Source organism: Miscanthus floridulus, chromosome 5 (genome assembly GCF_019320115.1).
Source record: "Miscanthus floridulus cultivar M001 chromosome 5, ASM1932011v1, whole genome shotgun sequence".
Taxonomy (NCBI): domain Eukaryota; kingdom Viridiplantae; phylum Streptophyta; class Magnoliopsida; order Poales; family Poaceae; genus Miscanthus; species Miscanthus floridulus.
The window spans coordinates 17254650-17267120 of NC_089584.1; the positions used below are offsets into that span (position 1 = coordinate 17254650).

General features: G+C 49.5%; 3 protein-coding genes across 3 annotated transcripts; all 3 read left to right on the plus strand.

The window, feature by feature from the left end:
* Positions 1-483: 483 nt before the first annotated feature.
* On the plus strand, positions 484-2183 carry LOC136451652 (lecithin-cholesterol acyltransferase-like 1). The gene has a single exon (XM_066452338.1). It carries the CDS (start codon positions 593-595, stop codon positions 1937-1939), a length of 1347 nt encoding a protein of 448 aa, XP_066308435.1. The 5' UTR covers positions 484-592; the 3' UTR covers positions 1940-2183.
* An 843-nt stretch (positions 2184-3026) lies between these two features.
* On the plus strand, positions 3027-5086 carry LOC136454335 (thylakoid lumenal 15 kDa protein 1, chloroplastic-like; the record flags this gene model as incomplete). Its single annotated transcript, XM_066454788.1, has 6 exons — positions 3027-3275; positions 3471-3543; positions 3663-3709; positions 4029-4110; positions 4363-4423; positions 4509-5086. Coding segments are annotated over 6 exons (564 nt in total), but the record flags the coding sequence as incomplete, so codon positions are not given.
* Positions 5087-10806: 5720 nt separating this feature from the next.
* Positions 10807-12471, plus strand: LOC136451653 (lecithin-cholesterol acyltransferase-like 1). Its single transcript, XM_066452339.1, has one exon. It carries the CDS (start codon positions 10937-10939, stop codon positions 12281-12283), a length of 1347 nt encoding a protein of 448 aa, XP_066308436.1. The 5' UTR covers positions 10807-10936; the 3' UTR covers positions 12284-12471.

A 12471-nucleotide genomic window follows, 5' to 3' on the forward strand; every position in this document is an offset into this window, starting at 1 on the left:
TGCACATTTGTAGGCTTTTTTCCCTATGGCTGGTTGCTGCTTGCATCAGCGGGCTTCACGGTACATCCGCATGCTGCTTGGATCGACGACGACCGTGGCTTTTCGGTGTGGGCTCTAGTCGTGGCCAAGCACGCAGCCACCGTACGTAACTGAGGAGATATCGCTAGACAACGAGAGACGTACGTAGACAGTATAAGAACAAAAAAGATATGGATCGGAGGAGATAGGAAAAACGCCTCGTGAAGATCTACCAGTAGAAGTCAATCAACAGTGTTGAAATTTTTCACGAAAGCGATGGAAACAGAAGGAGACGGCGTGCTTCACGTTACCGTCCTTTTTTCTTACTCTCCACATCCATCACGAAAGGGATGGAAACAGAAGGAGACGGCGTGCTTCACGTTACCGTCCTTTTTTCTTATTCTGCCTGCACTAGGAAAGGTAGCCGATTCGGAAACATGGTCGTCGTGGAGCCAAATAAATAAGAGGCGTACGTACGAACGTGACCGACTGGAGTGCACTGCACTGAGGAGTGCCAACGTGGTTACGTTACCCACAGGCCACAGACACAGGCACACAGCCGGCCGGCAACATCATGGCGAGGATTCTCCAGGTTGTGGCGCCGCTCCTCCTCCTCCTGCTCCCCACTGGCCTCAGGGACCTCCTCTCGCCCACGACGACGATCGACCACCAGCCGTCGGAGGGTGCTGCCAACGGCGGCGGAACAACGACCGGCGGCGGTGAGGTCCTCCTCCACCCGCTGGTGCTGGTTCCCGGGCTGACCTGCAGCGAGCTGGAGGCGCGGCTCACGGACGCCTACCGCCCCTCCGTGCCGCGGTGCGGTGCGATGAAGGGGAAGGGCTGGCTCGGGCTCTGGGCTAACTGCTCCGACCTGCCCGCGCACCACTACGTGCAGTGCTTCATCGAGCAGATGACCCTCGTCTACGACCCCGCCGCCAACGACTACCGGAACCTCCCCGGTGTCGAGACGCGCGTGCGCGGCTTCGGCTCCTCCCGAGGCTTCCAGAGCAACCCGGAGTACACGACCTGGTGCTTTGAGGTCCTTAGACACGAGCTCGAAAAGGCCGGGTACCGCGACGGCGACACCCTGTTCGCCGCTCAGTACGACCTCCGCTACGCCCCGCCGGTGCCCGGCCAGTCATCGGAGGTCTTCTCGCGCTACTTCCGGCGGCTGACGAGGCTCATCGAGGACGCGAGCGAGAAGAACGAGAACAAGAAGGTGATCCTCTTCGGGCACAGCTTCGGGGGGATGGTGGCGCTGGAGTTCGTGCGGAGCACGCCCATGTCGTGGCGAGACAGGTACATCAAGCACCTCATCCTCGTCGCTCCGGTGCTGGCGGAAGGGCTCGTCGTAACTCTGCAGTACTTCGTCTCCGGGTCCGACCTGATGTACATCCCCACGGTCACCCAGCTCGCGCTGACTCTGAGGCCCATGTGGAGGAGCTTCGAGTCCTCCATCGTCAGCTTCCCGTCCCCGGCGGTGTTCGGGGACAGGCCGCTCGTGGTCACCGCGCGGAGGAACTACTCCGCCTACGACGTGGAGGACCTCCTGGCCGACATCGGCTTCGGCGCCGGCGTGGAGCCTTTCACGAGACGAGCGGTCCCGAAGATGAGCTCCTTCCAGGCCCCCATGGTGCCGACGACGTGCATCAACGGAGTGGGCAATAACGACACGCCGGAGCAGCTGGTTTACTGGGACGGCGACTTCGACGCGGAACCCGAGATAGTGTATGGCGACGGAGACAATTCCATCAATTTGATCAGCATGTTGGCGTTCGACGAGAAGATGCGTCGGCAGCCGGAGCAGAACAAGCTGTACAAGTCCATCAAACTTCATGGGGCTGAGCATGGTACTATTGTGACAGAGGACTGGGCGCTCAAGCGGGTCATGCAAGAAATCCTCGAAGCCAATCGTATTTGATTAATTTACTTATTTATTATAGTATAAGACTCAAGCGATTTTTTAAATGCATTTGTTGCTAAATAATGTCGACTTATATGAACATTTAAGTATATCAGATGATACTGTGTGCATTGCTGCGGTAATTTTATAACGCTATTAAGAAGCATGGTTCATGGATTGAGAAATAGCAAAAGCACAATCCGCACACATGTTAATTTGAATCTTCATGGGACCAAACTGAATTTATGATACAAAAAGTAAGGAAAACTAGTCTTTCATATACATATCTGACATGAGCCGGTCTTTCTATAATTGCTTTGGTATAAAAAATAGCCTTTGTGTCGTTATCTTCTTTTTTTTTTAGAACAGTCCATTTACGCGTTTTTCATTAAGAGGAGTGTAAAACGTTACAATATGCACCAAGCCGCTACGCGAGCAGCATAGCAGCTGTGGTGTCCGCCGCGCGACGCTTAGACAAGCCTAGAGAGGCCACCCATCCAAACTTTCAACTACATGGCGACTAATTTTGCGACTCAGATCAGTACCCAGACTTAGAGGTCTCGTTCGCTTCGCTGAAAAATAAGCCGAAATACTGTTCCAGCTGATTTGTTGTGAGAGAAAAACACTGTTCCGGCTGAAAAAACAAGCTGAAAAGTACGGATTATAAGAAAAGCGAACAGGGCCTCGTCTTCAATCTTCATCATCATTGAAGATGCAGGGACGGGTAGGAGGTTGGGCAGTCCAGTCGGTTGAGGTATGAGTTTGACCGCAGCAAACGCACCTAGCCGTCTTCAATGATCATCACCGTTGCCTTCTGCAATGATCGTCTGGCAAGTTTGTCTCATTGTCGTGGTTCGTGTTCCTCGTCTTCAATCTTCATCATCATTGAAGATGCAGGGACGGGTAGGAGGTTGGGCAGTCCAGTCGGTTGAGGTATGAGTTTGACTGCAGCAAACGCACCCGTACGTCCTTCAATAATCCTTCATCGTCGACCCTGCACCACCTGCAGCAGCAATAGGAAAGCTGTGTTTGACAACAGGGAAAGTTAGAGACAGCACGTGCATCCATTGGTTGATGGCCCGGCCTGCCGGCACCAGCATGATTCCCTGATTGCTCGTCGCCGCATCGCTCCTCGTCGCCGACCCCGCCGTGGCTTTCATTGTCCGCCCGCCGTTTACTTACCCTGCCTTGTTTCTGCTGTACTCCCAAGTTCTTGCGAAATCGGGGTGTTGACGGCGCGCGCGCGGCGTGGCTGCAGGGAGGAGGCCCGTACGGGAAGCAGGTGACGCGGGGGCAGGACCTCACCGGCAAGGACTTCAGCGGCCTGACGCTCGTCAAGCAGGACTTCAAGACGGTATACTGCGATTGCATGCACATCTCACCTTGCCTTGGGCAATTTTCTTACAATTTCTATCCCATGCTTCTCGATGTGAATAAGCCTAGAAACGCGTCAAATCTTCGAAGTTCTGTGTAAATATGCAGAAAAAAGCATGTCATTTGTCAGGGTTTTGCTTATGCTTGTTGATTCTTGATGTTGTTGATGATGCAGTCTATACTGAGGCAGGCGAACTTCAAAGGCGCGAACCTGCTCGGCGCGAGCTTCTTCGATGCAGACCTCACAAGTACTGAATTGCTTGCTACTCCATCTTCGATGGTTCCAGTTCTTGTTCCTTGTCATTGGAAAGTTTGTGACTTGGTTTTCGCTGTGTGGCTTACTGGATATGTTTGCCGACGGATTCAGGCGCTGACCTCTCTGATGTTGATCTTCGAGGCGCCGATTTAACAAAGGTAAAATGTTCAGGATCGCACATTACTTTGGTTCTGTTTCATCAGGATTCAATTCAAGCACGCTTGTGCACGCGGCTGTATTCTATTTTGTTCAAAAATGCCTGACAAGTATCTCATCCTCATCCAAAACGTTCAGCCATCTTAAATCAGACGTTTATATTTGGGCCCATTTCGTTCATGCTCCTCTCTTTGTTTATTTTCTATGAAACAAATCCCTTCATGTTTTCCCTGTCTGATTGAGCTATCTGTCCATAGATATCAGCATGGTGATTTGTTTTTCAACACGCTCATGATTGGTTTTGCCTCACTTCATTTGCAGACAAACTTATCAAATGCCAACTTGGAAGGGGCACTTGTCACAGGAAACACTTCTTTCAAAGGTGCCAACATAACTGGGGCAGGCAAGTGATTTCTGCATATCACTCTGATAGCCATCTCTTGCTGCAACTCAGCAACTGTACCTTTCTCCACTCAAAAGGTTGTCATCAGTAGAGGGGGCACAAACAAATTTCCATTATTCCCCTTTGCAAAATCAAAATGAGCAAAAGTAGGCAAAGCTCAAACTGGATAAATGAGCTTGTTCTTGTCTCTTGAGTCTTGACATGATCACATAAGCAGTAGTGTCACCATGCACCATTTTCTTCAACCTGCAGATTTTACCGATGTCCCGCTGCGAGACGATCAACGGGAATACCTCTGCAAAATTGCTGACGGGTAAGAACACAACGCATTGACATGGACGGATTGATGGCCATTAAGTCTAGTTATTTGTCTGTTGATCTCATCGTTTATCGAACAGAGTGAATTCAACCACTGGGAACCCCACCAAGGAGACTCTGTTCTGCAGCTGATCGATGGAAGACCCCGTGACTTGTGAGACTTGTAACTTATGACTATGAAGAGTCAGAGGCCGTTCGCGGCGCCAGCGCCGTGCTCGTCCCCAACCCTGGCATGGCCGTGCTATGCCCTAACCCAGCCATGGCTGCGCTCTTGCCCCTGATCCCGCCATGGTCGTGCTCTACCCCGAGCCTGCACCTGTGTTCTTGCCGGCAGCTCCGCCATGGCCCTGCTATGCTCGAGCTTGCGCCTGTGTTTCCTCCGGCGACTCAGCCATGGCCATGCTTTGCCCCAACCCTATGCCTTTGTGCATGCCTGCAACCAAGCCGTGGCCGTGCACGGTCCCTCCATGGTTGGCACGGCCATGCCCGTCCCCACCACGGCCCCGCATGGCTGTGCCGTGCCGTGGCTCTGCTCCTACCCTCTGCTGCCTCCTTCCGTGGAGGACGACGAGATAATCATGTTTTCTTAAATTTGGTCCCTGAATGATTTTTTTTATAATTGCATATGAATCCATATCCATGGTGAAGTTGTCCCAAATAGTTTTATCGTTGCCTCGATCCACGGCGAAGTTGATCTATGGTGGAGCTGGTGTCGTGGTGTTGTTTTTGTGAAATTGGATCTATCCAAACAGACCCTAAGCTCACAATTCTAATTATATTGTGGAGAATCTGTTTTATATGGTTGTGGATTTTTTAGGCTATATCTAAATATTCCCTTTTGGAATCCGATGATTCTTTTTTTTCTTTTTGCTAGGTTTTTTCTTTTTTCTGTAAAAAATAAAAACTGGTTCCTATGAAATCTATATACGATTTAAAATTTTGGAACGCCATTCTTAGCAGGTGGCAACGCTGGGACTCCGGCCATAAGCAACTAGTCGCTGGCTGGAACTGTATCCCCAGTCTGAGCCATCGCCGAGACCTCGCCGTCGCCGTCGCAGTCGTGGCCAAGCACGCAGCCACCGTACGTAACTGAGGAGATATCGCTAGAGAACGAGAGACGTACGTATCTCACTAAAAAGACTAAAAGTAATACTATTTTTTATGTGACTTTTTTTTTTGTCGCTCCTCCCTTCTGGCCATACGATACCCCGCGCGATAGAAAAAAGAAATTGTCATCCCTGTGATCTCCACCTGCTTTGAAGGAAACAAATCAATCACCTGAGGTCACATGCATATAAGGAAACAATAATCATGCATGGAAGAAAACAGTTGGCAAAGATCAAGCAAGACTCCTCCCTTCTGGCCATGCGATACCCCGCGCGATAGAAAAAGAAACTGTCATTCCTAAGATCCCCGCCCACTTTGAAGAAAACAAATCGATCACCTGAGGCCACATACATGGAAGGAAACAATAATCATGCATGGAAGAAAACTATTAGCAAAGATCAAGCAAGATGACTCAATGAGGTTGACCCTTAATTTTAGTGTTTTCAGTATACAGACCTAAAATTAAAAAGTGGTTGCTCCTTGATAACATTAGTGGTGCCAAATAAAAGATATGCAGGTTATACATGGCGAGACTGGTGAACCTTCTGCAATTTCCTAAACGAATATTCTCACCATTCATATATAGGTCCATTCACATACGTTTCTTCGTGCTCCAATTAGCATATAATATAAAAGTATTGTTGTGTTTATCACGACTTCCAGTTAACTACTCCCATTAGCATATACTTCCTCTGCCCCAAATATAAGTCGTTATGGGATGTGTGCAGGTCAAACTTTCTCAACTTTGACTAGGTTTGTAAAAAATACGTGCAACATTTATATATCTAAATAAGTTTATTATGAAAAATATATTCAATGGTCTATGTAATGATACTAATTATGTATTATAAATATTAATATTCTTTTATATATAATTGATCGAAGTTAAAAAAAAGTTGACTTCTCGGGAAGCGAGAATGAATTCTATTTTGGGACAGAGGGAGTATATGAAAGCAGTGTTGAAAATATTTTAACAATCAAGTTCGTCTCTGTCTGATTGGTAAGCTTAGACATCATAATGACATCAAAAAAATTTGACTCTCTTAGACATCCTCATGGATCAGTACAAAACATCCCAATTCTACAGCATACACAAATGACAACCTTGAAGTTATGATATTATCAAAGGGTGGACAATAAAGACCATCTTAGACGTTTTAGCATTAGAGTATATATGTGCAGACACATAGGCATGATGACGCAAGTGAGCAGCCAGCAGGAGTCGAGAGTTAGGGGGTGTTTGGATCCCAGGACTAAACTTCAGTCCCTGTCACAATGAATTTTTAGATATCAATTAGGAGGACTAAACATGAGCTAATTATAAAACTAATTACATAAGTTGTGGCTAATTCGCTTGCCAGCGCCGTGTACAAGATGGTATGGAGATGTGGTAGAACTTATTCATGGATTTATTGGCGTATGAAAGAAATGGATATCGGAAAACTCTTCCTGCCGGTATAAAAAATGATCTTAGCCGCATCACGGAAAGATCTACACAGTAGAGATTGTGAGCCTGCGACGCCATACTCCCTGTGACTGTAAATTTCACGAACTTAGCTTTTTGGATTAAATGTCACTTTAATGTCGGTCATATACTTTTACAGTATTGTTATCTTATCGTGCGATCCGTGTGTTTTTAGTACAAAAAGTTTAGCTGCCCCGTAGCAACGCACGGGCATGAACCTATTTACATATATACTCGAACCTGTGTGTACATGATTATATAGAGATGCAGTGAAACTTATTCATGGATTTATTGGCGCATGAAAGAAATGGATAACGTAGAATTCTTTCTGCCGATATAAAATATTATCTTAGTCGTATCACGAAAAAGTCTATACAATAGAGTTTGTGAGTCTGCGACGTCGCGCTCTCCTTGACTGTGTTAATTTCACGAACTTTGCTTTTTGAATTAAATGACACTTTTGACGTTGGTATTTAATTTAACAGTATTGTTATCTTATCGTGCGATCTGTGTATTTTTAGTATAAAAGATTTAGTTATTCCATAGCAACGCATGAGCACGCTACCTAATACAGTATAAGAACAAAAAAGATACGGATTGGAGGAGATAGGAAAAACGCCTCGTGAACTCCCCGTAGAAGTCAATCAACAGTGTTGAATTTTTTCACGAAAGGGATGAAAATGAAAACAGAAGACGGCGTGCTTCACGTTACCGTCCTTTTTTCTTATTCTCTACATCCATCTCCCTGCACTAGGAAAGGTAGCCGATTCGGAAACGTCGTCGTCGTGGAGTACGTACGAACGTGACCGACTGGAGTGCACTTCACTGAGGAGTGCCAAACGTGGTTACGTTACCCACAGGCACACAGCCGGCCGGCAACATCATCTGTCCTTGCAGCGCATACGTCAGTTTCGTCGTCGTCGCGGATATGCAGTTCTGTTTCTCCGTCAGTCACGCGGCCTGACGCATCACCATACACCCTCCCGGTTCTGTTTGCCCGTCGCCGTTCACGTACTGTTGGCAGTCGTTGCCATCATATCATCGCCTGGATCGGCCTCATCCTCTATTTATTATCGTGGATGTGCTGGCAGTTACCAGTAGTTATCATGCACCAGCGTGCCTTTTACGGATCGGACTCGACCAGCGTGTCCTTTCCTTTATAAGGAACGCGTAGCATGTGCATGGCCAGGCCAGTACGTAGCTCCCGGTCCGTACATGGAAGCCACACCGTGGTGATCCATCCTGTTCCGCACCATCCTCATCCATTGTCACAAAATGAGGGCTCGGAGAACTAAACAGTTTTTATAGTATTTGGTGATATAACTTTTTAAAATTATGCATCACCGGTGATTATGCCATCCTCTTTTCCAAGTGAAAGATACGAGTTTTCCTCAAACCTACCTACGTTTTTTTTAAAAAGCATTAATTGGACAGAACGAATTTCTTAGACACGAGCTGTCCCGAAGGAGTATGCAATGAGACAATGTGCAATCAGCTTTCGTAACTAGAGGTCTGAATTGAATACCAAGGTCGTGAAGAAAGGGTTGGACGCAACGAAGTACCCGAAAATTACAGTAGCTAAGTGGAAGACCTTTGTTGAGCAGAAGACGTCAGAAGAGTTCTTATATAAGGGTCAAGCCAATAGTGAACTTACAAAGAAGAACATATACCACCACCGCCTTGGCACTGATGGTTACAAGCGTGCGATTCCCAAATGAAAGGCAGAAGAAGCTGCGAGGAAGGCGGCAGGGTTACCGGTGATGTTTAAGGAGGTACTCGAAAGGGCAGGAAACTAGCTTCATGTGCAAAAACCACAAGAAAGTGAGTCTGGTTTGTCGTGGCCAGATCCAATGACCGATGAAGCAGCCAAGAATATTTTGGTCGTGGCCGCTAAGCAGAAGGAAGGATCATTCAAGCCATCAAGAGAGAGGGACACCGTTAGTGTTGGTCTAGGTAACCCAAAGCAACCCGGTCATGTGCGAGGCGTCTCGTCCAGATTGGGCTGGAAGAAAGGATTTCCTAAGCATGCCGAGATGTACAGAAAACGTGACCGGTACACGGAAGCTATGAGAGATACTTTTAAGGAGGAGGCTAAGCAAGAAATGAAATAGATGTTGGTTGAAATCATGGCCAATCCTGATTCTGAGATAAGGCAACAATGGACTAGTGTAATGTCAAGTCAACAAGTGCCCACAATGCAGCCACCACAGATGATCACACAGACGCCATAGATGCAGATGGTCATCATGCAACCCTCGGATTCTCCAATAGTTCAAAGCAGTATCGGATCTACGGCAAATAGGGAGCACTATGCAGTTGATGACATCGTTGCACCGACAGCTTGCTCCCTAGTTATATCGTATGGTATCACCAATGTCCATATGATAGAAGTGGCCACCGGTATGGTGATCCTAGGCCGCGACTATCACAACAATAAAAATCCAGAGGAGTATTACAGGGTAGAAGTGTTGACAGTCATGGAAGGACATAAGGATGACTTCCTAGACATCCCCACTCCTGACGGTGTCGAGAAACTCGGTCAAGCTATCAACGAGTTCATCTTATGGCCTCGGCGGGACATTAGGTTGAATGATCCTATTCCATCGATGCCATTTTTCGGAGTGGACGATGAAGGAGGGTTCTCACATACAGCCTCACCATGTCATACCCCTTTTGAGCCCGAACCTAACCCAACATCTCTAAACCCACCATCTCGTAACGCACCACCATCACCAGAACCTGACCCACCACCACCATTTAGCCTCCACACCATCTCAGAGCCTCTACCTAGCCGACCACCATCGACAGCCATGAATCCAACATCATCCCCGAGCAAGAAGGATGCCTCGTCGAAATCTAAAGGCCATGTAGCTAAAGGAAACCATAAGTCTGTGCCAAAAATGGTTACGCCCTTCGGTAACGAGACATCACCGAGGCTCATGAAGAAGTGGATGGACAGATTTGCAAGGAGACCAAACACACGTTCCATTACTGAAAAAGGTGCCAGCAAGTCCGCCTCCAACAAGATCACCATACGAAAGCCAACGAGAGAGGATTACGATAATATCCCGACCGATAAATATGTGTCAGGCAGGCCTCTACTCCAGTGGTGCAAACTCCGTTGTGTTTCACGTGCGATGAAGAGGTTGCATGGCTGGTTTATGAGAGCATCTTCGGTTGGGATCAATGCTTTCTGTGCAGTTGTACCACCACTAACTTTTTTTATGGGTGCCCTAGCAAGGTTATGGTTGACTTCAAGGACATTTGGTTGATGTTTCGCCTCGGCAAACTCGACGTCTAGCTTGTGAGCGTGTGGTGCCTGTATCCCCAATCTGAGCCGTCCCGCCGAGACCTCGCCGTCGCCGATGCTCGTGCGTAATTGCCCCGTCGATTCCTCGGCTCCTGGCCTTTTTGCTACTGCTAGCTACGAGAGCTGCACATTTGTAGGCTTTTTTCCCTATGGCTTGTTGCTGCTTGCATCAGCGGGCTTCACGGTACATCCGCATGCTGCTTGGATCGACGACGACCGTGGCTTTTCGGTGTGGGCTCTAGTCGTGGCCAAGCACGCAGCCACCGTACGTAACTGAGGAGATATCGCTAGAGAACGAGAGACGTACGTATACAGTATAAGAACAAAAAGGATATGGATCGGAGGAGACCAGTAGAAGTCAATCAACAGTGTTGAAATTTTTCACGAAAGGGATGGAAACAGAAGGAGACGGCGTGCTTCACGTTACCGTCCTTTTTTCTTATTCTCCACATCCATCTCCCTGCACTAGGAAAGGTAGCCGATTCGGAAACGTCGTCGTCGTGGAGCCAAATAAATAAGAGGCGTACGTACGAACGTGACCGACTGGAGTGCACTGCACTGAGGAGTGCCAACGTGGTTACGTTACCCACAGGCCACAGACAGTCACACAGCCGGCCGGCAACATCATGGCGAGGATTCTCCAGGTTGTGGCGCCGCTCCTCCTCCTCCTGCTCCCCACTGGCCTCCGGGAGCTCCTCTCGCCCACGACGACGATCGACCACCAGCCGTCGGAGGGTGCTGCCAACGGCGGCGGAACAACGACCGGCGGCGGCGAGGTCCTCCTCCACCCGCTGGTGCTGGTTCCCGGGCTGACCTGCAACGAGCTGGAGGCGCGGCTCACGGACGCCTACCGCCCCTCCGTGCCGCGGTGCGGCGCGATGAAGGGGAAGGGCTGGTTCGGGCTCTGGGCCAACTGCTCCGACCTGCCCGCGCACCACTACGTGCAGTGCTTCATCGAGCAGATGACCCTCGTCTACGACCCCGCCGCCAACGACTACCGGAACCTCCCCGGCGTCGAGACGCGCGTGCGCGGCTTCGGCTCCTCCCGAGGCTTCCAGAGGAACCCGGAGCACACGACCTGGTGCTTTGAGGTCCTTAGACACGAGCTCGAAAAGGCCGGGTACCGCGACGGCGACACCCTGTTCGCCGCCCAGTACGACCTCCGCTACGCCCCGCCGGTGCCCGGCCAGTCATCGGAGGTCTTCTCGCACTACTTCCGGCGGCTGACGAGGCTCATCGAGGACGCGAGCGAGAAGAACGAGAACAAGAAGGTGATCCTCTTCGGGCACAGCTTCGGGGGGATGGTGGCGCTGGAGTTCGTGCGGAGCACGCCCATGTCGTGGCGAGACAGGTACATCAAGCACCTCATCCTCGTCGCTCCGGTGCTGGCGGAAGGGCTCGTGCAGACGCTGCAGTACTTCGTCTCCGGGTCCGACCTGATGTACATCCCCACGGTCACCCAGCTCGCGCTGACTCTGAGGCCCATGTGGAGGAGCTTCGAGTCCTCCATCGTCAGCTTCCCTTCCCCGGCGGTGTTCGGGGACAGGCCGCTCATGGTCACCGCGCGGAGGAACTACTCCGCCTACGACGTGGAGGACCTCCTTGCCGACATCGGCTTCGGCGCTGGCGTGGAGCCTTTCACGAGACGAGCGGTCCCGAAGATGAGCTCCTTCCAGGCCCCCATGGTGCCGACGACGTGCATCAACGGAGTGGGCAATAACGACACGCCGGAGCAGCTGGTTTACTGGGACGGCGACTTCGACGTGGAACCCGAGATAGTGTATGGCGACGGAGACAATACCATCAATTTGATCAGCATGTTGGCGTTCGACGAGAAGATGCGTCGGCAGCCGGAGCAGAACAAGCTGTACAAGTCCATCAAACTTCATGGGGCTGAGCACGGTACTATTGTGACAGAGGACTGGGCGCTCAAGCGGGTCATGCAAGAAATCCTCGAAGCCAATCGTATTTGATTAATTTACTTACTCGCTCCGTTCCTTAATATAAGCCATATAGATTTCTAAAGAAAATTATAAAATATAGGTACGTATCAGCTCCCACGCCGATTAGTTTGGAAACCTTCCCACCGTACATAACACATGCCCCAACCAATCATTTAGATTTAGGAAACAATCTGATTGGGAGAGAGAAGATAGTCTGA

What these genes read in the sequence shown, in the direction of transcription:
- LOC136451652 (XM_066452338.1), top strand. Translation starts at nt 593, where the DNA reads ATGGCGAGGATTCTCCAGGTTGTGGCGCCGCTCCTCCTCCTCCTGCTC.
- LOC136451653 (XM_066452339.1), top strand. Translation starts at nt 10,937, where the DNA reads ATGGCGAGGATTCTCCAGGTTGTGGCGCCGCTCCTCCTCCTCCTGCTC.